General features: G+C 39.3%; 1 protein-coding gene across 1 annotated transcript in view; it reads left to right on the forward strand.

Annotated features, from left to right (window-relative positions):
- Positions 1–1,391: 1,391 nt before the first annotated feature.
- cyfip1 (cytoplasmic FMR1 interacting protein 1) overlaps positions 1,392–26,446 on the forward strand; it is a 173,372-nt gene continuing 148,317 nt past the window's right edge. Inside the window, exons 1-2 of the mRNA XM_048597890.1 lie at positions 1,392–1,651; positions 25,252–25,375. Of these exons, the coding sequence (XP_048453847.1) occupies positions 25,259–25,375 (117 nt within the window). The 5' untranslated portion in view covers positions 1,392–1,651; positions 25,252–25,258. The remainder of the gene's footprint in view (positions 1,652–25,251; positions 25,376–26,446) is intronic.

Here is a 26,446-nt window from a genome sequence, read left to right on the forward strand (position 1 = left end):
TGTCCCTCATTCAAGTGTGTGATACCCTATCGAAGGTCTTCTCCTGGTCCATGTGGATGTCATTCAACCCCCTTCCTCCTGCGCTTGAAATCTTTTTTTTAATGTCAAGAATATATTTTATTTATAAAACTCATCCAAAAGTACATACAACGTTTCTAATCACTTCAGCATAGTCAAAAAAGTAAAACATTGTAATACCAAAACATTGGAATTTTGAATTTCTCAGAGTTTCTCTGTAGTTGCAAAAAAGCATTTTCTACATTTTCAGGAAACTATGTTCATTTTGAGGCACTGACGGGGTCTGACAACTGAATGGACCCTTGTTATACTTTGACAGAAAAATCCTACATAATGGTCTTTCCCTATTGCTGTTTGGGACGCAGCTTCCCCAAGCTTTAGTGCATCCCTCAGCACCTAGTTTTGGACCTTGGAATGCACTAGTTCACAACACTTGGTCGAGGTCAACTCCTTACGTTGAAAGGCAACAAGTTTCAGACATACCAAAGGGTGACTTTCACTGAGTTGATGGTCCTACAGGCACAGGGACAAACTTTGTCAAAAACCACTGCATTGCTGTCCAGACCTACAATGCAAAGGCACATTCCACATGGAGATGTGTAACAATTTCTTCAACACTGCACCCATCTTGAGGGCAACGTGCAACTGTGCACAGAGACCGAATATGCACGAAGGATCTGACGGGCCCTGCTCACCACCATCCAAACTACATCTTGGTGCTTATTGGAAAGTGGTGGTATTTTCCTAATCAGCCTGTTCAAAGATGTTATGATGTACCTTTAGAGCAGGTGGGACTTTATCCCAGGTCTCCTGGCTCAGAGGTAGGGACACTATCTCCGCACCATAAGAGTCCTTCTGCCAAAATACTTTTTGACAGTCTGCCAAATCCCATCGCCTTTATAATTCTTCAATTTCTCCAACCAGCTCAAGTCCCTCATCCCCAGCACCATTCTGATAAATATGCCCTCGCTGAAATATATTTTTAACCCCAAATGGAAAGCTCCTTTAAACTGCGGAGAGGCAAGTTGAATTAGGCACAGATTAAATCTGAGCAGTTCACTGTGCAAAGATTGTGACTGGGCTGGTCAAGAGGAAATGCCTTACCCGCCTGGGGCGTCGTGCTGGCTCTGGGTCGCCGTCTGCCGGCCGTTGGCTCACGCGCCCGCTCCCTACAACTACAACCCCAGCCCCAGCCCCAGCCATCCCCACCCCCCACACTGCCCAGTCTCGGAGGCTCGCTGGCCGGCCGGACGGAGTACGCACGCGCACCATTCCCATTGCCGGCGCAGGCGGCCGGCCGTGCATGCGCACTTTCCTCCGATTTTGGTTTGCTTGCCGGCCGCGCGCTCACGCATGCTCTGTCTCCCCCTCCCCTTTCTGGTTGATGCGGTCGCTCACTTCGGTATCGATCAGAGGCAGGACAGGCCGATCGTCAGATCTTGTGGTATCGGAAATAGGCGTCCACTCCTCTTTCATCGTCACCCGCGCCCCCGGGCTCGGGCGCATTAAAAGATTATCCCGGATCTGAACACTCTGTCGATGGAGCCGCTCCGCCGCTGAAGGGGGAAGAGTCGGGAAACCGGGAGAAGGGTTGATTATTCCAGTGGGGGAAAAAAATCCACCGCCATCAGTGGTGAGTGAGCCAGGGCCATTGGGGAAACTTCCCCCTTCCCTGCCCTCCAACAAGCTCCGTATCCAGAGTGATCCCCACTGATACTGGTATTATATTTAAACTTGTTTGTGGATTCCTCCTCCCGAGATCATTGTTTACCCCGGACCGCTCCGGTTATACTTTAGTTTGGAAGACGGGAAGGAAGGGTTGGGTTGGGTTGTTGAATTCAGGCTCCAGGCTGGGAAAAGGCCGTGATTCTCTGGATCTTTTTCCTTCCACCACCCCAGCCAGGACTTCTATGGAGTTTATTTTCGTGTTTAGAAGAGATCCGCGTTTTCTCCCTCAGCTTGCAAGCCGGAGTTTGGCTGCACTTTGCAGAGTTTGTAAATCCTTGTTAGTTGAATTCTTTAGTTTCCAGCCACACCTACGATCAGTGTCTGGAGTCTGGTGAAACATCGACTCCTCGACCAACTTTTTCTTAAACCAAATGTATTTTTCGTCACTTGTTTCTTCTATGACTTCTTCTCGTTTTCGTTTTTGGATTGTTTAAAAAAGGCTTTTACTCGAGAACCAAGTGAAAAAGCCAAATATATAACTAACTTAAGTAGGATTTATCAAGTAAGAAGAAAATGTCATGACAGGCTTTGTCAAACCGGAATTTTTGCAAACCCCGCAAAGTCTGATATTCGGAAAAGTCTTACTTTTGGTATAAAAAAGGAAGCATCATGCTAGCGATTCGAAATAAAGTGGAAATATATAACAAGTTGTCCGGCGTCCAAAAAAACGTAATGTTGTGGTGAGACCTTTGACTCATGAAAGATTTATAGAAGGGACCCAAATCAAATGTCATCTTTTAATTCCCGACTAAGCATTTTCTACTTAGTCTTTGACTGGTTTTGCAGTTGGCTCCCCGAATTTGACAGACATGTTTTAGTTTAAAGTGATAGTATTCTTTTGAAGTTAAGCACAAGCTGTTCTCACCCTTCTCCATAATTACGTGGGACTAGAATCTGAGATAATTCTTTTAAGCTTTTGTAGTGGAGGGGGAACTTAAGCTTCGTAGTTTATTAGAGTGGTCTTCCAACAAGTTGCTTTTAATGTTTGGAAATATCAGCAAAATGCCAGAGAACTGTTGACTTATTTACTGTAGTCTGTAATTATTTAATATTTCCCTGTACTGTTGTCATTCAACCAGGCTGGTCATTGGATGAAGTAGACTAATGGGTGAGATAATTAACATTTCTTGTTTGACACATTGCACTGTGCTGTCTGTCAAGTGTTGTTGGGTTGTAGAGGTGTTGCAAAATTGATTCTGCTGTTTCTTCACTATGCACACAATCAGAATGGCAAATCTGAAAGCGTAACAGTTGCTCATTTCTGTCTGCATCTAAAGTGTGTGATATGTACTAAAGTTCTTCATTTGTTGAATATTTCTGTTTCCACGAGAACTGTAACAAATGTTGAGGGCACTCTTTGTTCTTTAACTATCGAGAAGGGGACTTTATTCATTCTGGTAAGTCTTTAATTGACAGTATTTGTGCATAAAGTGGCATGGTGTTTTCACAAATGCTGATGTGAAAAATCATGCAACTTTTTAGATGAAGTTGTCTCCTATGTGTGAAAATATTCATGACTCTGTTTTGAACAAGAAATCACAACTTCTCAAAGTTGTGTGGACTGTGGCTCAGTTGGACACCCTCTCTATCTGAATTCAAACTTGTGCATTTCAGTAATGCTTGACAACTTGAGTGCAACAAAGCTGTCAGTGCTGTGCAGTACTGAGGGAGCGTTGTGCTGTCAGAGATGCCATATTTCAGGTGCAGTGTTAAATTGAGGCTTGCCTTACCTTTCTCATGGATGTTAAAGATCCCAGGGTTCGATTTTGAAGAAGAGAATGGGGGTTAACTTGGTATCCTATTTATCTTGCGATCAACATTACAAAAAAAAATCTGCTTATTTTGTTGTTTGTTGGATCATGTTCCATGCAAATTATCTGCTATGTTTTCTACATTAGTACAATTGATATTTCAAAAGTAATACTAGTCTATAAGACATTTTGAGACCTGCTGTTGTCATGAAGTATGTACAGAAAATGCAAGCTCTTTAAAAAAACAAACTAATCAGAGAATGTCTTTTTTATATTTAAGGCCTGTTGTGTATGTGATGGCCTGTTCAGATCAGTGGGCATACGGATGATAGCAGAACAAGAATTGTGTGCAGGGACAGATTTTTAGCTCACCTCATGTTTATGGATGGTATAACTTGGGAGACAGTTCAGGAGCTTAGAGTCTGGAAGTAGCAAAGATAGGAATAGAGTATCAACAGCAGATGAGCCGCAATAGATGCGAAGTCAGATGTTAAGTTAGTGGAAATAGGTGATCTTAGTGATGATGTAGATGGGGGGGGTCGGCAGTGCATCACAGGGTCAAATGTGACACCAAGGTTGTGAAAGACTGGCTTAATCTCTCTGTCAGGTAGTAAAGAAATTAATTGGGAAATGGGTCGGGGAAGCTAATGGTATTAAAGGCAGATAAATTCCCAGGCCTATGAGCTTCATCCCAGACTACTCAATTCTATAGACTCTGGATCAGTTCCTACGGATTGGAGGGTAGCTAATATAGCTCCATTATTTAGAAAGGAAGGCAGAGAGAAAACAACAAATTATGGATGGGTTAGTTTGAAAATGCTAGAGTCTTTTATAAAAGATGTAATAGCAGAACATTGAGAAGATAGTGACAAGGTAGGACAGAATCAGCATGGATTTACGAAAGGGAAGCCATGATTGACAAACCTGCTAAAATGATTTGGGGATATAATTCATGGAGTGGATGTAGTAGGGACAGTGAATGTGGTTTACTTGGAATTTGAGAAGATTTTCATATTGGAGGTAGTGTACTGAAATGGATTCAGAACAAGTGGGCTGACAGGAAACAGTAAGAATGAATGGGTCTTTTACCAAGTGGCAGGGTACCACAGGGGTCGGTGTTTGGGCCCCAGCTATTCACAATGTATATTAACAATTTAGATGAGGGAACTGAATGTAATATCTCCAAATTTGTAGATAACACAAAGCTGGGTGGGAGGGTATGCTGTGTGGAGAATGCAGTGAAGATTGTGTGATTTGAACAAGTTAACTGGGCAAATACATGGAAGATGCAATATGATGTGGATAAATGTGAGGTTATCCACTTCTGTAGCAAAAGCAGACATGTAGCTTCTTCTGTGAATTGCAATTTATTGCAGAAACTAATGGCAGTGAAGGCAGAAAAATCTCCAGGGCTTGATGAGCTTCATCCCAGACTACTTATGGGTCCTAGAACTAACACATGCGCTGGTGATCATTATCCAAAATTCTATAGACTCTAGATAGGTTCCTATGGATTTGAGGGTAGCAAATGTAACTCCTTTATTTAAGAAGTGAGGCAGAGAGATAGCAATGAATTATAGTCCGGTTAGTTTTTATATCAGTCAAACTACTGAGAGGATTTGAGTACAGGAGCAGGGATGCCTTGTTGCAATTGTAGATATAGTTTGTTGGATTAAATGAGTACAGAGTACTAAGTTGAATGATCAGCCATGATCAATCATGTTGAGTGGTGGAGCAGGCTTGAATGGCAAATTACTTATTCCTGCTCCTATATTCTCTGTTTCTATCAGATATTGGAGTCAGTAACTAAGGAATGGAAAATGGAGTGTGGACTATAAGCTGTGACTTCAGTCTTTCCATTAGCTAACAGGAGAAATTTCTAGTCGTCCAGTACAGGATATTGATAACCAATCTGATGATTTGTCAACATTGGAGGACTCCAGAGCCAGTAATGGTGCCGAGCTGAATGTTGACCATGTACTTAAAATGATTTTGAATGATGTCACTGAAAGAGAGCATGTTAGAAGATCCTTGATAGACAGTACAGGTCTTACTCTCATTAGATGAAAATGAAACCAAGTGAGTGCAGTCCCACCTGGAGATCATTTGGTCAACCGTGTCAAAGACTGTAGACAGGATCAAGAGGGAAGCTTTAGCATAGTCTCAGAATGCTATCTGTGACAAAAGTTTAGTATATGGCACAGGCAGAAATCTGATTGGAGGAATTTAAACATAGGGTCACAGAAGGATATATGTGAATTTGGGAGGTGACAGCATGTTTAACAACTTTGGAGAGGAAAGTTGAAGATAGTGTCAGTTTGCTAGTTTGATAGGGTCCAGTGTTGACTTTTTTTGAGTAGAAGGGTAACGAATGTTATAATGAAATGATCAGAGATGGCCTTGTCTGTAATTGAAATGATGAGACTAACAAGACCACATTAGATAACAGCATCAGGGGCAATCCATGAATATGTATTGCATTGACTTCAAGAGAGAGATTTAGGGAGGCTAAAAGGCCAGTGAACTCATTGGAAACAGATCCTTAAAGTTTTCGTCATCACCTCAAACCTCCCCATGGCCTCCTGCTATCTCTGTAATCTCATACAGTCACACTCACCCCTATGAAATCAGTGGTCCTCTAAAACTGGTTTCTTGATCATTCCTGATTTTAATTGCTTAACCAACTGGTGGCCTCTTCTTTAAATGCCTGAACCTTAAATTACCATTTCTATGCCTTTCCACCACTCTACCTTACTTTCTTCCTTTAAAGCACACTTTTAAAACTTCAATGTTCAACCAATTTTTTTTCTTATCAAGTCTAATCATGGCTTTGTATCATACTTTGTTTTATAATTATTCCGTGAAGTGCTTAGGACATTTTTATTCCATCAAAGAGTCCCTATAAACATAAATTGTTTGGTTGTATGCTTGTGAGTTGATACCAATATCAAGAACGTAAATTACTGAATTATACATTGGAGTCATAGAATCTCTATAGTGTGGAAACAGGCCCTTTGGCCCAACAAGTCCACACCGACCCTCAGAGCATCCCACCCAGACCCATCCACCTATAACCCACCTAAGCTACGTATCCCTGAACACTAGGGGCAATTTAGTATGACCAATCCACCTTGCCTGCACATCTTTGGACTGTGGGGTATCCTTTGGGATATCAGTCCTTTGAGTATCTTAAAGAAGACGGTTGGTATTGGCATATCTAGTTTACCTTGCTGCGTACAGCCCACTTTTGTTGAGCCCAGGGTCTGGGATGATGGATTACACCACATCTGTAAAAAGTCTGCACCTATTTTCATTTGTTACAACAACGAGCTGCAAACACAAACTGGACCTCAAAGGAGGCTATGAATTTAATTTCATAGGGAAGCAGATGATGCACTGAGTTTGTGTACATATGTTACAAGGTGATAATTTTTCAAAACAAATTAGTATAAAAGACTTAATTTGGCGTGAAGCTGAAAGTAGCTAGTCATTCAATCAAAAGTTGAATGATAGTACTGCACTTGAGATATGGTAGCAATCATAAAATATTTTGTTTAACAAACAATTTAAAACTTCGATTAAAGGTGATTCTTGACACTATTTGATTACTCCCATTTTTCTGCCCAGAAATATATTTTGCAATTAGATTTACCATGTAAGTTGCACATGGGATCCACCAAGTGAGAAAGGTTATCTTGCCAAGAAGATATGTGGGAGCTAAAGGCACAGAATAAACCATGTATGGTGAACAGAAACGGGTCTTGCAAAAAGAATGAAGTGTGAAGTTGGCTTCAGGATAAAAGGCATAACATTGCTAAGTCATTAAATAACAACTGTGCTACAGCAAGGGAGCTGAATGTGAGCGAAAATATTTGAGAATGGAAGAAGGAGGAATTGGTCCTGGAAAAGAGGCCCAAAATCTAATGCACCTTGACGATAAGGACCAGCCATTGGCTTGATTTTGAAAAGCATGTATTGGTATGGTTCATGAAAAATCTCAGAATCTTTGCTAGAAATGCAAAACGTGTATATGCACATAAGTTGGCCTGATCAATTCTTGAGTCCAGCAATGATTTTAAACCAATTGCTTGTTGGTGTAGCCATTTTAAAAAAAGGTCTAGTGTTGCACCAGAGGAACAAAATCCGTCTGAAATTATCAATTACTATTGATGCCAAAATGACCATTTTCTAGTGATTCTTCATTAGACAGTGGCAAAAACACAGACACCCATTGTGATACATCCACAGCATAAATTAAATGGCCAAGAATTTCAGTGTGCCCAGCAGCTGATCTGTTCAACGGAGGTTCAACAGCAGTGCTAATGAAACCCCTAGAAAGGAGGAGCAAATTTCTAGCCCCAATGTCTGAGGCAAATAGAGTGAAATTAAAGCCTATTGTAATTTTCAAACTTAAAACGTTCCAAGAATCAAGTTCCCTGAATGAGTCTTTGTGCAGATCCTCAACAGTGTTTGGGTAGAGTCAAGTTGTGGATTGATAATATGTGGAAGAGGTGGCCTGCTGGCCTATACAAAATACACTATTAGTGTGTGGTGTGTTCAGATCCCATGTAACCAACAAGACCATGAGGCTCCTGTGCCCAAGTTGAATTATACCAGAAAGTTCAATGTTAGTAGTGCAGCCTTTAGATGTGTGTCATTCAAGGAGCATATTCTTGTTGAATTAAATAGTTAATGGAGAAATTTGCAGTATCAAATCTTGAATTGTACAAAACTAGTGTTAATTTATGTAATTACAAGGTTAAACTATTTCAAACTACGCAGTAAATGTAGATGAGACTAGCATTCACTTATATTACCATAAATTGTTGGAAAAGGATTTTAAAATATAATTTGAAGTATTCTTTCCTAGTGCTTTCATCAAATATTTATTAAAGATTAGGTTTTAAAATTCTAAAACAATGGTAAAATAATGTGGATGCTGAAAATCTGAAGTACAGATAAGGAAGATGCTGCTTAACCTGCTGTGTGATTTCATGAGCATCCTGACTGAACTTTTGGGGCTGAGTAGTTATCTTTTGGTATTTTTCTGGATATTGAAAGCCTTATGCACTTCACTAATTTTTCAGTGCTGTGTTCCTCTGTCCTGATGAAACCATTTACACCCTTTCTAACCCTTCATTTATTCACAACAGTGAAGGAATGGCGATATATATCCAAATCAGGATAGTGAGTGGCTTGGAGGGGCACTGGCAGGTAGTGGTGATACCATGTATCTGTTGTCCTTTCCTTCTAGGTGGTAGTGGTCATGGATTTGGAAGATGCTGTCTAAAGATCCTTGGTGAATTTTTGCAGTGATTCCCAAAGGTGGTATACACTGCCACTGAGGGTTGTTAGTGGAGAGGGTAGATGTTTGTGGATGTGGGACCAGTCAAGTGGGCTGCTTTGTCCTGGATGGTGTCAAGTGTGTTGAGAGTTGTTGGAGCTGTACTCATCTAGGCTAGTGGGGAATACTCCATCATACTCCTGACTTGTACCTTGTCTATAGTGTGCAGACTTTGGGGAGTCAGGAGGTGAATTTTTTGCTGCAGTAATCCTAGACTGTGATCTGCTTTTGCTGCCATTTGTATGTACTTATATGGCTAGTCTAGTTTTAGTTTCTGCCATGATAACCCCCAGGATGTTGGTAGTCGGCAGTTCAGTGATGGTGACGCCATTAAACATTAAGGGGTGATGGTTAGATCGTCTCTTACTGGAGATTGTCATTGCCAGGCATTTGTGTGACGTGAGACAAAAAAACAGCAGATGCTAGAATCCAAGGTAGACAAACAGGAGGCTGCAAGAACACAGCAGGCCAGGCAGCATCTGGAGGAAAGGATCAGTCAATGTTTCGGGTATTATCCTTCTTTAGGACTGTGATGTGCATGTTACTTGACAGTTGTCAGCCCTGGATATTGTCCAAGTCTTGCTACATTTGGACGTGGACTGCTTCACTGTATGAGGAGTCATGAATGGTTCTGAACATTGTGCAGTCACCCCACCTCTGATTTTATGATGACTGGAAGATCATTGATGAATCATCTGAAGATGTTTGAGCCTAGGGCATCACCCTGAGGAACAAACTTAGGGCACTTGTGGTGTAGTCATGTTGTTCCGTCTCTGGATCGGAGGCCTGGGGTCAAATCCCACTTGCTCTTGAGGTGTATAATACCTGTGTAAGTTAATCGGAAAATATCTACCCCAAAGAGTGCGTGTAGAGATGTTCTTGAAGTGAAATGATTGACCTCCAGCAACAGCCCCTTGAGGGCTAGGTATGAATCCAACCAACAGCGAGCTTTCCCCTGATTCTGGTTTTTCTCTGGCTCCTTGTTCCACACTTGGTTAATTGCAGCTTAATGTTAAGAGCAGTCGTTCTAACCTCACCTTCTGGAATTCAGCTGTTCTGACCATGTTTGACCTTAAGCTGTAATGAGGTCAGGAGCTGGGTGGCCTTGGAGGAACCTAAATTATACGTTGGTGAGCAGATTATTGCTGAGCAAATGCTGCTTTTAGCATTTTTTAAGACACCTTCCTTCACTTTCCTGATGAGCGAGATTAGACTAATGGAGCGATAATTGACTGAGTTGGATTTGTCCTGCTTTTTGTGTGCAGCTCATACCTGGATAACTATCCACAATGTCGGATAGATGCCTGTTATAGCTGTAATAGAATAGCTGGGCTAGCATCGCAAGTTCTGAAGCACATCTTCAAAACTATCGTAGGAATGTTGTCAGTGTTCATAGCTTTTGCAGTATCCAGTGCCTCTAACTATTTCTTGATATGTAATGGGTGAAGACAGGCAGCTGTGATGCTGAGAAGATCTTGAGGGACAGAAGTTAACAGAAAAGTTAAGCAGTCAGTTTGCTGCAGTATAATACACCATTTGTAAATTAGGTAATGCTTACCACTCTCAGTTGATTTTCTGTAAATCACTGATTCCCAACTTGTACTGTTGATGTGACTATTCCTGATGCAATTCTGATTTTGCCAACATTTCATAAAAGTATAAGCAGCTGTGGTTCAACATGTTACTATTTTTGACTGTTTTCTGCAATCTGTTGCAAATTGTTAGGTGCCATCCTCTTGAGAAGTTGCTCGATCCTGAGTTGGTTTGCAGCCTTTTGGATATTGAATCAACTCTGCGTTTATAATTCTGGATGGTCAATATATGTGTAACATCTTTTCTGAAACTTGAAGAAAGACTAATATTTGGAAATCAAGGAAATATACCTCAAACTAGCTGCAATGAATTTCAATGAAAAGAGAGAACCCTTTGTTGGTAGGAAGCACCTGTATAGCTGAATGGCAGGTCGTTGACCACACAATCAAAATGAAAGTGATGTACATGCACAGATCTGCTCTTTGTTGATCTTGGATGTTGATGGACTTCCTATATATTTCTAGTACTGCTTTTACTCAGATTTTCAGACTTATCTGTTTTCATTTTAGTGTAAAAATAAAAATCATGTTAATAAACCACCAGCTGATAGTTGACAGAATTACTTTACAAGCAAATTTGAAAATATTTCCATTTTATTTTTAAGGGCCTAGCCAATACCGTTTCAATTCTCTAGGACAGACTGTAAGTAATTAAACTGCAGTAATTAACAAGTAATTAACCTTGTTTTTAAACAAGGGACAGTAGTAGCCCAAGAATCTTGAGGACGTGGACATGTTGAACTTGTATTTTCCTGTTGATGGGATAGCTGTGGAAATAAAATTTGCTTTACTGCCAGACCATAAGTTTAGCTTATTGCATACCCTGTGATAGCATGTTCCTCTGGAAGTTTGGGGGAAGCAAAGCGTGATATTTTCCCTCCATTTCTTCCCGCCTTTTACTCAGGATCAAGAGAAGAACATTAATAAAATACAATCCCTTTAATCCCAACAGGACTACTTTACAGTACTCACCAGAGAGGATTCCTTTTCTCTCACAGCTATGGGGCTTAACTAAACGGATAACTTCCTGGTTATGAGAGCCTCTTTTTTTGAATCTTTCTACAACTGAGCTTGGACTTCAAATAACTCCTTCCGGGTTTTAACCAAACACATCTGGTCTAAACTAAGCTCTTTACACTGCAAAACTACTTTTTAATAGTTCTGAACTATCTACCAACTTTAGGAGCAACTGTCTGACACATCCAGCTTCAGTCAGCATTTCTGCAAATCTTGAGCTAAAAATAGCTTAGTCTTTCCTTTATGCCAGATGAACAGTTCTGGAACCTTCTAACTGAAGTGCAAGTGTTTTCTCATCGATCTCACCCAATGTAAACAAACCTTATTACATTTCAGAGAGTGTGTCTTGGAAATGTGGCTGCAGAAATACTTACAAGTTAATCGTTAAACTCCTTCACAAACTGACCAAACTTACATATCACTAGTTCAAAGTCTTAAAAAATAAATGGTCTTAAACTATATACAAATGGCACCTTTGTGCAAGTATTTCTTTAATTACTTTATTCCTCAATGTGCAGTCCTAATTTTAATTATTTTCCACCTTGTTCTGAACTTTCACTCGTGGAAATATATCCACCTGATCAAATCCTCTAGTCATCTTGAACAGCACCGTTAGATCATTCCTTAACTGTCAATATTCAAGGGAACACAAGCTGCTTGATTAGTAAGGGATTCAAGGGTTGCAGGGTGAAGGCGGCAGAATGAGGTTGAGAAACATCGTCTGTTTTCAAATGGCAGAGCAGACTCTGGGTTGAATGGCTAATTTGGGTTCCAGTATCTTATGGTCTTATGCCCAGCTGAGGCAACCAAAGCAAACTTGGAAGATTGTGACTACAACATAAGCAATTTCTTCACCTTCTGCGCCTAATATCCTAGGGTGGAAGATATTGAATCTTGGAGATTTGTTAGTCTTCAATTTAAGTTAGTTTCTCCATTGCCTTTTTTTTGTTAACCTTTACAGTATTGCAAGTATCCTTAATATTCTTGTCAAGGTTTTTGTCATTCCCTTTTTCATGTCTCACCACTCTTTTTGTGTTCCTTTGCTTAAGTTATTTTTCCCTTCCTGCCTGTGTTATATATAATGGAGAAACAGAATGCAGGGTGTCCGACTTACGAATGTGATCCCATACAGGGGTGTAATTTTAAAGATCTGATATGTTAACATTTTCTGTACATACAAATGATGACTTTACATTGTCCTGCATTATGTTCCGACTTGTGAACAAATTATCTTACAAACTTAAGAATGGAGCCATTGACAACCAGGGGATTGCTGTTCTGGAGATGCTAGAAATCTGGAATGAAAACTAAACACACTGGAAATACTCAGCAAGTCAGGTCATATCTGTGGAGAGTGAAATCGAGTTAAGGTCTTGGATTTTTGAAAGATTATTAACTTGACAACCTTTCCCTTTGGCAACACCTTCCAGTATCAGATGTTTTCACATGTATGCTGATGACACCTAGCTGGACCTTACCACTGCTTCTCTTGACTTCACTGTTTCTAAATCATCAGATTACTTACCTAATGTCCAGTACTGGATGAGCTGAAATTTCTGCCAATTAACAATTGGGAAAAATGAAGCTATTATTTTGTGGTCCCTGCTCAAAACTCCATTGCCCAGCTACTCGCTTCATCTGTCTTCTTCGCAATCATCTGAGGTTTGGCTGTCTGTTTGCAATCTTTGTTTTTTTTCTTATTACTGCTTATTTGGTTAATACAAGTTAGCTGAAATGTGACTGTTCACTCACTGTTTAATGCTACTGATCTTTAAATAAAGATGATGTGAAACTGTTATTTCCTGTTTCAGAATATCAAGTCCAGCAACAGTAGATTTGCATATGGAGAAAAAGTTTGTTGTGAAAATTAGCCAGTTTCATTCCTTGCCTGTAACAAATCCAAACATCTCCAGCTTTGCATTTTGGTTGATATTTGTATCAGGTGGCATGGTGGCTCAGAGTTTAGCCCTGCTACCTCAAAAGCGCCAGAGACCTGGGTTCTCTTCTAGCTTGGGTGACTGTATGGAGTTTGCATGTTTGAGAGGGTTTCTGCTGGGTCCTCCACTTTTCTCCTACAGTCCAAAGATGTGCAGGTTAACTGGATTGGCCATGCTAAATTGTCCGCAAGTATCCAGGAGATCTGCAGGCTACGTGGATTAGACCTGGTAAACGCATGATTACAGGGATAGGGTAAAATGCTTTTTAGACTATCCACGCAGACTCAATGGACGAAATGGCCTCTGTCTGCACTGTAAGGATCCTATGATTATCTTGCTACTGTTTTTAATTTCATCGAATGCTTATAGCTCAGAAGGATGCCATTTGGCCACTACATCCAATTCCAACTGTCTGTAAAGGCAGCTCAGCTTGTTCCACTCTTCTGCTTTTTCCCTGTAGCTCTGGAACTCTGGATAATTATTCAGTTTTGAAAGCCATTAATGAATCTAAACCTACACTGTACTCTCAGGCTGTGCATTCCAGATCCTAACTACTCACTGTAAAAATGTTGTTCTTCATGTCACCTTTGGCTGTTGCTCCATTCACCTTAGATTGGTGTCCTCTGGTTTTCAAATCGTCCACCAAGGGAAGTTTCTCATGATTTATTCTGTGCACAGTGCTCACTTTTTTTGAACAACTTGAAGAATTAACATTTCAACCCTCTGTTGTCTAAGGTGCCAAAGCTTCCTGCACTATCTCTAATACCTTGTCATGATCCTGGACTAGACTGTTAAATTTGCTAAGGTCTGGTCAGTCACATTTTCAAAAATAGACAAAGTATGAGATCCCAGTTACTTCCTAAGAGAACAAAATCAACAAAATTTCATAGTTTCAAACGAATAAAAATGAACTTTAATATGCAGAGTTAAAATATTGAAATAAACTACAACATTGATACAACTTATACTTTCTAATATCCAGAATCATCATTTAAAGATGGGTAATGGACAAGCCACGGCACAGTGGCTTAACGGTGAGCACTGCTGCCTCCCAGTGCCAGGTACCCGGGTTCAGTTCCAGCCTCGGGTGACTGTCTGTGTGGAGTTTGCACATTCTCCCCATGTCTGTGTGGGTTTCCTCCCACTGTCCAAAAATATGCAGGTTAGGTGGATTGGCCATGCTAAATTGCCCTTAGTGTCCAGGGTTGTGCAAGTTAAGTGAATTAGCCATGGGAAATACAGGATCACAGGGATACAGTCGAGGTGGGGGTGGGGGGTGAGTCTGGGTGGGATGCTCTTTGGAGAGAGTTGGTGCGGACTTGTTGGGCTGAATGGCCTGTTTCTACACTATAGGGATTCTATGAATCTTCTATGAAACAGTCCACTGAGTACATCAAAGAGCAAATATGGTCACTGATTTCTCAGCAACCCCAATACATTAGTGATTGTATGGGTCATCAAGCCTTGTGAAAATTTTACAGAAGATTCCAATTTTTAATTTACTAAGACTTAGCTTTGGAGCTTCTTCAAATATTACTCGGTCATGGGCTGCCTCAATGACTGCTTGCATCCTGACAATTTACTCTCCTTTGCTAGAATTGCACTGTTGAGTTTTGGCAACTGCACTCGAGCACCTAATCATGGACATGATTTCAACTTCTCTGCAAACAGTTTCACAAGCTGATACTGCTCCAGATTTGTTGGAGTTTTAAACGTCCTCATCTGAAATAAGCAATTATTGTTTGTAGGCTTCCTTCACCTTACTCTGCTACACTGAACTATTAACGACTCTCAAACCTCTTTTAACCCATGGCTCCCAGGGCTTTTCCTGAGCCCTGCCCACTAGTTAAACAAGTTCCTGGGAGACAGTAGATGTAGCTGCGTTGAAACAGCTTGGAACCTGAAGCAGCTGCACCCATTTGTGCTTCTAAATATCTGACTGATTAGCATCCTGAAAGCATACTTGTTTTGCCTCTGACTGTTCAGTAATCCTTGAACTGTTTAAAGTGACCTATTGAAAACCTTGCTTTTGAACTTGGGTAGGATTCAATACAGCAACCTTTGTAAGACAATGTTCCCCGAATGTTAGAATTCTAGCTAACCTTCTCCTCAAAGCTGCCAGCTCAGAATACAGTGCACATGTATACAAAAAAAGATTTCTTCATACTCATCCTTCCTATGGTGCATGGCCTAGTGTTGGACAAAACATTCCAAATGAGGGTGAACTGGTGTTTTTACAAAGGATCACTGTAATTTCTTTGCTTTTGAACCTATGCTGTTCTTTATAAAGCTGCTTTAGAATTGTGTCCTTAATTGCTTGAGCTTTTTAAAATGTAAGTGATAAATAGCATACCAAAACTTGTGTTTTGGGAGATTTTCTTCATGGTGGGGTCATGGAATTGAGTTACGTTTGTCATCTTTGTAAAAGTGTCAGTTTTTAAAGTTACTTTTTAAAAGCAAGGAGCTACTGGTTGCAGACAATGAAAATGTGAGTCAAAGCCACTCTGGTCATTTTGTGGACTGATCCAGCTTAGAGGTCCAAGCTGATCTGATAAATTTTGGGTTAATGTTCTTCTAGCTGCTTGGGGAGCTCATAGTAATTTTTGGAACAGTGTAGAATATTTTCTTCAAATGTTAGCCCTGGGTAGGAAACCGAGGAAGCTAACTTTATTGACAGGACCTCGTCAAATCATTGCCCGGTCTTGATTTGGTTCGGAGAACACTGATACAGACAGACATCTTAGCTTAAACCTAGATGGTTTGGCCAGACACCTTGAACTGGAAACCGAAGTGTAGGTCTACTTTTGTGCTTGATATTGTCTTATAGCAAGCTATGCTACAATTGAATAAGTCAGCCCATGAAAGGAAAAGAGTACAAATTCATTATGTTTCCTATCTTCCATTTTTTTTGGAAGAGAAGTGAGATTCAACTAACTGTAATTTGCTTTGACTGTTTACTCTATGTACTAGCTGTCTGTGAAGTTATTGATTTCTCCCTGGTCTCATCTTACCGTTCATTTCAATCTACCTGCATGGTCACTGGATTCGAAATGTTACCTTTGTTTTTCTCTCAACAGATGCTGCCAGACCTGCTGTGTTTATCCAGCACTCTGTTTTATGTTTCATATGAAAAAGTTGTTTGCTGTAAGAAGACATTGAACTAGAACAAGGTGGAATGATGGTGAATTGAGAAAGGCTGGATCTCCGTTCAAAAACGTAGTGGAGAACTCTAATGACCTCCTTCAGACTGGGGCATAGATGAATATTCATGGTGAAAGAGACAGGTAGCACCAGGAAACTGGAAAGTGTTACAGTAGAGGAGGCTGCAGTAGAGATAAGGGGAGTGATAAGCTTGATATTTACTGGTAGATTTAGTTCAGTTGGTTGGATGGCTGGTTTGCAGTTCAGAGTGCCATGAACAGAGTGGGTTCAACTACCATACTGACTGAGGTTGGTATGAACGTCCCTCCTTTGCAACCTCTCCTTTGCTGGAGGCATGATGACCCTTGGGTTAAATCACCACCAGTTGTCTGTCTCTCTCCTCTGTAATGAGAGACAGTGCTATGGTCCTCTGGGATTATAGTGACTTTAGTAATTAGTGGGATCATAATCCATCATCTCAAGCTTGCAAAAATGAAAATGTGAAGTATTGCCAATTCATCCCTGACTGTATTTTCCATGGATTTTCTTCACCCTAACTAAACCTAGAGATCTATTTTCGCAAATCTCTGTTAAGGTTTAACCAGCTGAACCGTTGTGGGAGTTTGTCTTGTTTTTAATATTTGAAGTACTAATTTCTAAAGTGATGGTCTCTTCTAAGTAACTGTGTGACATGCTGAAGCTAGTTTAAGTTTTGAGATATAATATTAGAAAGTTGACTTTTTACAAAAAAATGTTGAATGTTCTTTTGCTTTCTATATATATCTATTTTATATATCTGGGTTACAGGATGTAGTATCATATCTGGATCCCAATAGAATAAGTAGCTATTTCAAGGAAATAAAGGGGCAAGCCATAAACAGTTTATTTCCTGAGATTGAGTTCATGATGCGCATCAGTACATACGCAGTAGAAAATCAGATACTGTGAAGTATTCTTTGCCAGTATCAGTTTAAGTTTAATCTGTTCGTTCTTTTAGGAAGTAAATATGGCTGAAGAGTTCATATGTCTGATATTACTGATATGTAAATGTTCAATGTTCAATGTTCGACCAAACTATTTCACCAGTTAACCATTCGAAGTAATTGGCTTGAGATTGTTGTACTCTTATCATCTAACTGTCACTGACTAAAATTCTGTTGATGACACATGCTTTCCAGCGAGGGAACTGAATGTTTCTGAAGACTTAAAATGGCTGTATTTCCATCTTCTTCTGAGTTTCTAAACTTCAGTTCATAATAATCCATAGTTCCACAAGTTTTATGACATTTGGGTAATGTAGTTAAGCTATCATCGGTTTGTTTCTACTCTAAAAATTTTAACTTGCACACATCTCTAGAAAGTACGGAAGCAGGCCCAATTAATCCTTGTTGACATCTGCCCAGTACACATGAGAACATGCATCTTGCCATTATTACCCACCCTGTTTCCATATCCTTTCAAACCATTTCCTTTTTGTTCACCCATCTGATCGTATCATGAAAGTTGAAGTAATTTCTGCCTCAACGACTAATGCTTGAAATTAATTCTCATAACTCTCCATGTTTATCTGCCCTCCTCTAAATATCTTTCAGCTTGTTAATGTTCCTTCTTGATCATCAACCATTGGAGAAAGACTGTTTCTGCCTTTTCTCTCCTATGCTTGCATAACAGATCTATTATTATCCTGCCACAATCTGTTTTAATTAAAAAAAAAATTCAAATTTTGAAGTTGGTCTTCATATGTGTGAATATGTATTCATAAGAAGGGTCACTGGACCTGAAATGTTAACTTTACTTTCTATCCACAGATGCTGACAGACCTGCTGAGTTTTTCCAGCAATTTCTTTTTGTTGCTGTCATCTTTTGCCTTGCATGCTTTCCGCAAGCTACATCGTTGAACTTAGCTTCTAAGCGTAAGGTCAGCAATTTGTAGCTGGAATCGAAGTTGAAACTCAATAACTGATTTTAAAAAACAATAATAATTTGTGAAAGTGGCATCAGTTTCAAGCCCACCATTTGTTCCCCAAGGCTAGTTGGTCTTGAGAAGGTGGAGGTGAGCTGTCTTCCTGAACTGTGTAGTCTATCTGCTGCAGGTACACACACAGTGCTTTTAGGAAGAGAGTTTCAGGATTTTAGAGGCATAAAATCATGCAGTGTAGAAGAGCCCCTATGGTCCTCTGAGTCTGTGCTGGTTTAGCTACACTAATCCCACTTGCCAACACTTGGCTGATAGCCTTGAATGTCATAACATTAAGTGCTCATCCACATAGTTTTTAAAGGTTGTGAAATTTCCTGCCACCACTGCCTTTCCAAGCAATGCATTCCAGATTCCCACCATCCTTTGCACAAAATGTCTTTTCTTGAATACACTCTAAATCTCTTGTCCTTCACTTTAAAATGATGCCCCCCTTGTTATTGACCATTCAGCTAGGGGGAACAGCTGCTTCCTACCCACACTGTTTATGCTCCTCAATCTTGTACACCTCAATTTGGTCCCCTATCAGCCTTCTCTGCTGTAAAGAAAACAACTCGAGCCTATCCAGCTTCTCCTTAGCTAGAATACTCCAGCTCGGGCGATATCCTGGCGAATCTCCTCTGCACGACTCAATTTTTCTTTCATTTGAGCTTCACTTGGACATTGTAGACACCTGTAGCAGGAAGGAAAAGTAATATTAAGGGCATCAAAAGCAAAGAAACAACCTTATCTGGATTCCAGGTGATTTTACTGCCTTGGATTTTCCCACGTTGTCAAGTAGGGCTCATTATTTTGGTGTAATTAGTCTCAATTGGCATATCAACATACTTTGTTCCAGGTTTCTTGAATGGATTGCCTGCTAGGCTCCTAACACGTGCCTGTTTAAAAAATAGTGCAACTAGATAACCGATCTCGCTAATTGCGCTGGAGGGAAAGCAGCATGTAATATCTGGCAAGGTTGATACTGAAGATTGCAGGTGGGAACAATTCTCTGGCATTGAGACTTCACATAAATTCTCTTCCCTTTTCAGGATGCATGAAATGTTTAGTCCTTCTTGCAGGAATTGCTTTGTTTACACTTTGTATACTGTTGGCAATGGGATTACAGGTACAACTTGTGTCTGCAGGCTATCTGCTGCTCTTGATTCAATTTTTTTCATAAAGCTGGGCTGCATTTTACTGAAATGCAGCATTTCTAGAATAGTATTTTAGTGAATTGTACAAGTGCTTATCAGTGGCATAGTTATCAGCAATATTATGTCTTCAAGCATTCACTAAAAAATTGATAATGAAACTGATCCTTGCTGGAAAATATGACACAGCTGTTTATTAATGGACAAGTCAGCAAATTTAGGGGATTAATAAATGCACTTGAGTTCTGCATTTCCAGAGTTTGCTGAGCAACTTATCTTACTCCATCAATTGCTTTGCACAAACCCATCTCACTCTTTGTAGACTTGTACTGATATTGCATGTTAATTGTTGTTTAAATGCTCCACAGAAAATTGTTTACTAATCCATTGTAAGTAGCTTTTCTTTAAGTATTTGATTATTGGTTAATGCAATGCCAATAAACCTTTGGAAAAATTGCAACATGCAGGGATGAGTGAACAGTTTAAATTACACTATTTCTGGACCTAAGATTCATTTAAACAAAAGGTATGCTTTAAATTTTACATTATTTTCTTAATTTTACTTAGTTTTTCCTCTCTTACTCCAATCTTCATTTCCTTCCATATTTTTGTACCTGATTTTATGTATGTTTACCCTTTTTTTGTCATGTTTCTTTCTTATTCCTGAAATCTCATTATTTAACTAGATAGTTGCTTCCATAGTTTTCTAAATTTCCAGATGCTCTTTTGCTGTCACCACACTATTTGTTATCAGCTCATATTTCCAACAAATTGTGGTGGAAAATCTTCTAAGCTGAAGAATAAAGATACATATCTACCGATTGTAGATGGTACGTTCCAGCAGGAGATTGCCTTTTATGATTGAACTAACTGAAACTGCTTAAGTTGCTCTTATATTAGTAGGGAAAAAGAGCAAATCTGCATTTCTACCACCTGACAAAGATGATTTGTATTCAATTCAGTGCTTTTTTTGAAATGTTAAAGTAATACAGCCTTCATGCATCTGGTGCTCAATGATGCAGTTCAAATGATTGAATCTGAGACAGTCAAATAGCTGTCTTCATTCAGGAGTTTATAGCCTGTCATTCCTGAAGGTAAACTAATCTTTCCTTGATTACTGCATTCATTGGAAACGTCAGATCCACCCTTGCTAGCATATTGCAGCCTAGGCATGAAAATAGAAACAGGCTAACAAAGATAATTCTACAACTGACTTTTTTTTTGAAAATTAGTCTGCCTTTCAAAAGGTTTTAGCAAGTGATATGTTTCTCATTTGCTCATTATCTCTCTCTAATAAGTCAGAAAGGTCAGAATCCTGTGGAGAAAAAAAGCATTGGCTCTTTGGCTGTCCTAAGTTATTACTTTGAAAGCTTTGCTGTGTTTCTATTCTAGTTAACATTTTCAAATTAATTCTTAATACTTGCCCCTCCCCTTGTCTTACTAGACCTTCATCTCTAGAAACTACTTAGCCAAAAATGTCTTTTTAAATTTCAGTTTGCCCTCTGACTTTTCTGATTTACTGAATGGGCCTGTGAAGTTTCAGTATGACAATATATTATGGATTTCAAGTTAATCAGTCAGTATAGAAAAAAAGATAGCTTTTTATTTGCATGACCAGTGTAATTTAGTTCAATAATATGAAGAATGAATGGTGAGTGTTAGTTTGTTGCTTTTATGAATCAAGCAGAGACAAATTGAGATGGAGAAAAGCTAAATACTGCTTAAAGAAAAATCACATGTAGAAATGGTTAACATGCTAAAACTCAGACTTTATGGGCTGTAAATGCATGAAACAAAATTGCTTTAATTTGCCACTGAATTGACATCAAATTTACATGTTGTAAGAATGGCTGGTGAGTGAAATTGAAAATGCAGAAATGCAGTAAAAGGTATTTGCAGGAATTTAGGACTTTACATATTTAAAAACAAATCTGGCCAGCAAAATGTTGTTATATAATGGTGAGAACATGTTTTAGTTGAGCTGTTAGTATGAATATCCTAGTTGGCCCATGCCTTTAAAGTGCAAAGTTCCGGGTCATCTTAAACAGATTTGTTTTTAAATAAATGGATTGTAAGGTCCACGTTCTTATGGAGATGGAATCCTTCTGCACCTTGACCAAAACAGCAGTAGAGACTTGAATTGAGAAATTTCACCTCTGTATCTGGCATCCACTAATTTCACTGGGGGTTGGTGAGAAGTAGGTAGGGAGATGTATTTCAAACCTCTTTAAAAACAATCCTGTTGTGAGTCTCAATTTAAAAACAATTGCTTGTAATTTCGATAGCTGTATATTTATACCAGAGAGGTTCTCTTTGCGGTGTTGCTACTTGACTGCTTCCACAACCATACTGGGGGGAGGTAGTGGCCTAGTGGTATTATCACTGGACTGTTAATCCCATGACCTGGATAATGTTTTTGGGGACCAGGGTTCGAATCTCACACGGCAGATTGTGGAATTTGAATTTGATAAATAATTTGGATTCACAGTCATCATTAGATCCTTAATTCCTTGTCAATTGTTGGAAAAACCCATCTGGTTCATTAATGCCTTTTCGAGAAGGAAACTGCCATCTTCACCTGGTCTGGTCTACATGTGACTCCAGACTCTCAGCAATGTGGTTGAATCTTAACTGCACTCTGGACAATTTGGGATGGGCAATAAATGCTGTCTAGCCAGTGATGTCCTCATTCTGTGAATGAATAAAAAAAAATCATAAATGGCCATTATTGCTCACATCCCATGAACAAATTAAAAATGCATTTCAATCTCTTCAAGAACTTAATTCCTCATAAAAATAAACATTTGTATTCATTGCCGCACGTCAAAGGTACCTATAACCACTTGAAGCTGTCAATTAAACTACTAATGTACAAACTCCTCTCCCCAATATAATTAATTTAATTTACCTGGTGAAGATCGTAATGAGCTACCTTTTTGACCTGCTGCAGCTCTTGGGGTGTCGGGGCGCTTACACTGCTGCTTGGGAGGGACTGTCAGGATTTTGATCCAGAGGCAGTGAAGGAACATTTGCAGTTGAGGGAAGTTTTTCTCAAGTTGGCATTGGTTTGGGATTAAAAATTGGCACCCAAGTGTATAAATTTAGGAAGGTAGAGAAGTTTGTGCAAAATCCTTTCCTGTTGTAGAGAAGGAAAAAAAAGTAAAAGGTAGAATTGTAGACCGTGTTCCCTGTAAGCACAGCAACCCAAATGTCCCTGTGCCAAGTCTGCAGAGGTTAGCCCCTTTAAATGCTGTTAAAGATTAAAGGAACAACTTACTTAAATTATCCACAACTACTTCAAAACATTAGAGGGAATGTTTGCTGTAGGCAGGTGAAGTGGAAGATGACTGGCCTTGGTCTTGGCAAATAATAAATAGGTGTGAAGCACTCAGAAGACTGAAACCGTAATGAAAGTGTCTTATTAAGTTGACTGAAACTTGAGGTGAATGCTTCTGCTGTTTACATTTTAAATAAAAACACATATGTAATACGTTTCATTTTTGAAATGCAGCTGAAGCTAGGATTCATTATAAGATTATGGGTTGTATATGCTATTTGCTAAATAATTCCTGTTATAGGGATGTTTGAAGGTTCAGCAGCTGTATACATTTTTCGTTTGGGAAATGGTTAAATATTATGAAGTTTTAAACATCAAACTCGTGTGAAGATATCATCTTTACCTTCATAAAACTGAGTGAATATCAGTTGGTGTACCGTTTGCCTACCTGTGGGTAAATCATCCTTTGTGAAAGCATATGAACCCAGAGTGTGATTACAGTACAGAAAAAGGCTATTTTGACTTGAGTTTATGCAGGATCTTTGCAAGAGCAACTCGGCTAGCCCCATATTCCTATCCTTCCACAGCACTGTGAAATTCTTACATTTAGCTAACTTATTCAATTTCCTATTCCATCCCATGACAAAATCTGCCTCCATTAATTTTTTTATTCGTTCTTGGTCTGTGCTGTCACTGACAAGGCCATTGTTTATTGCTCATGCTTAATTACCTAAATAAGGTGATTCTGAGCTGCATTGTTGGACTGCTGCAGCCCTTGCGTATTACACACACCTACACTGATGTGAGGGAGGAATTTTCCTGATTTTGAGTCGATAAAAGTGAAGGAGCAGCAATGTATTTCCAAGTCAGGATGAAATGTTGCTTGGAGAAGAACTTGTAAATGGTTGATGATGTTCCTGGTGCATCTGTTGCCCTTGTCGTTCTAAGTGGTAGAGGTTGTAGGTTTGGAACGTGCGTGGCAGTGCATCTGGTAGAAGGTACACACTGTTGCCACTGTGTGGTGATGATGAACATCTCAGGCAGTGCATTGTAGGTAAAAGTCAATACATAGCTGATGGTTAATCTAAGGCAGCTAATTATAGATTCCGCTGACATTAATAAACATTTCAGCTTTTGTGGCTTTTAAGATAGTGTATAACACTCAATTGAGTTACTTTATTGTCTTGTAATATGCCAGGCATCCATTATGTTATCTCAACTGTTCAGAGTAGACGTTAATTTACGTTAACTGTGACACTTTTATTATTGGCTTTTTAAGATTCCCTGTTCATCAGTCTTCTACTATATGTCTGACTCATCACTTTGCCTAAAAATAAAGCCATTACGACAATAATGAAATTTAAACACGGTAATTAAATTGTATCAGTTTTAAGCTTCAAAATTAACATAAAGAATGGCAGAAATATATTCAATGATTATAATGCACACTTTTGGAGAAAACCCGCAGCAGAAGGTACTCTCTGTGTCTGTCTGTCCTTTGTAATTTTATTTTTGGAAAGTGACTTTGTACAGGAAATCGTGCTGCAGAGCATTGATAATTTTAGCTTGCAATTTGCCTCTCCTTATGGCGTATCTTTCAGCAAGACCCATTGTAAATTAAATCTATTTAATAAGCACAAGGAGTGAGTTCACTTCCTTCTAGTCATGCCCTTAGGCCAAAAAAGGTTAAATTGGATATCAGTAGTGGGATTGAACCTGCATGTATGTTCATATGCTAGAGCCATTAGACGTGGTTCATTCTGGCTTGAATATAAAGCTGATTCCTGGTTTATTACTGTTGAAAGAGGAAGTATTATGACTTCATATTTCTCATTAGGGTTGTGTTTAAACAAAAAGCTAATGGTCGCTTGGTGGCACAGACCCTTTGAGTATTATTGCAAAATGGGACATGCTGTTGAAGCTTGTCTTACGCTTGTCAGCACAGAAGTGTAAAAACACCATGCTTCAAAGGAAGCACACTTATGCTGCATGAGTAGAAGGTACTGATTGTTTGGCAAGTTGAGCTCTGCTCTTTGTGGTAATGCCTTGACCACAGTCCACTTGGCAAAGAATCAGCACCTCCTTACAATGCAGTATAAATTATTTTTTCTTTGAAATTTGGAATTTTTCTAACTTCATTCTAATGAGTGCAAGAAAAAAGCTTTGACAAATGTATTTTTCTTCCAGTGAAAAACTAATGTTATAATTGATCCCTTTTCATGATCTTGAATGTGAATTTGTAGTCATTAGTATGAATTTGACTTTGACATTGACATTGCAAAGTGCATTGAATTAGACCACTGTACAATTTAATAAGCCACTTTAATTTTCTATTCAGAGGAACCATGACTGCGCAAGTGACTTTGGAAGATGCCCTATCCAATGTTGACCTGTTGGAAGACTTACCATTGCCTGATCAACAGCCTTGTATTGAACCACCGCCTTCATCACTTTTGTACCAAGTAAGATGATGTTCAGAAATACGGTTTGTTTGTGGCATGGCAGGCATTTGTTTGGAATGATGCAGTTAATCTCTCTGCTATGAGTTGGCAAGGAGAGAAGAATCAATAGGGATTCCTCCTATCATTCACCATTTCAGTCACCCATGCCAGAAAGTGTGTTTGGACATGGAACGTTTTTTTCTGCGGTTAGAATGCGTAACAATATGATAAACAGGTTCTTTTTTTTTCGCGAATGCATTTGTAAAGTTGTTGCACATAATGACCAGAAGAATTCTTCTTTGAATAGTGGGACTCGTGCATGATGCCTTTACAATTGAATAAGCTGCTGACACAGCCACACACTTGACGAATGGTGCTTAGGTATAGTATTGCAGAACTATTGCTTATTAATCAAATGTACCACTAAAAAATAAAGGTAGTTCAGAAAAGATTGGGGATAAAAGAAAGGGCTTTCTGTAAGAGCAGCTTTAAAGTAAATTATTTGTGAGAGGTGTCTTGAGATTTGAGTATGTGTACATTCAACAAGTCACCATTGCTCCTTTAAGTGTTGCCCTGTGCTAACTTCCAAATTAACCTGGCAAAAGAAGCCCAGTTTTTTTAAAATATTTCCTCCTTATTTTAGTTGAGAAATCACTGAAACAAGAAACTTCTTGATGCAGAGGGTGGTAATTCTGCAGAATTCCCTACCAAAAAGGCTGTGAAGGCACTGTCACTGAATGTTTAAAAAAAAATAGATTTGTAGAAACTGAAGATATTGAGGGGTATAGGGGGGAGAGCAATGGAGTATGGCGTTGAGATAGAGAATCATCCACAATCATGTTGAGTGGTGGAATGGGCTTGATGGGTTGAAAGGCCACCACCAGCACCAATTTTTGATGTTTAAATTTTTCTGTTTCTTGAGTTGTAGGTGTCACTGACATGATCAATGTTTGTTATCTGTCCCTAATTGCCCACCATGTTGCTGTGGTTCTGGAATCATATGCACGTCAACTCTGGGAAGGCAGATTTTCCTTTCTGTAAAGGACAATACTGAGCCAGGTAGTTTTGACGACAATGTTACAATGTGGTCAC

Source organism: Rhincodon typus, chromosome 6, assembly GCF_021869965.1.
Source record: "Rhincodon typus isolate 14 chromosome 6, sRhiTyp1.1, whole genome shotgun sequence".
NCBI lineage: Eukaryota > Metazoa > Chordata > Chondrichthyes > Orectolobiformes > Rhincodontidae > Rhincodon > Rhincodon typus.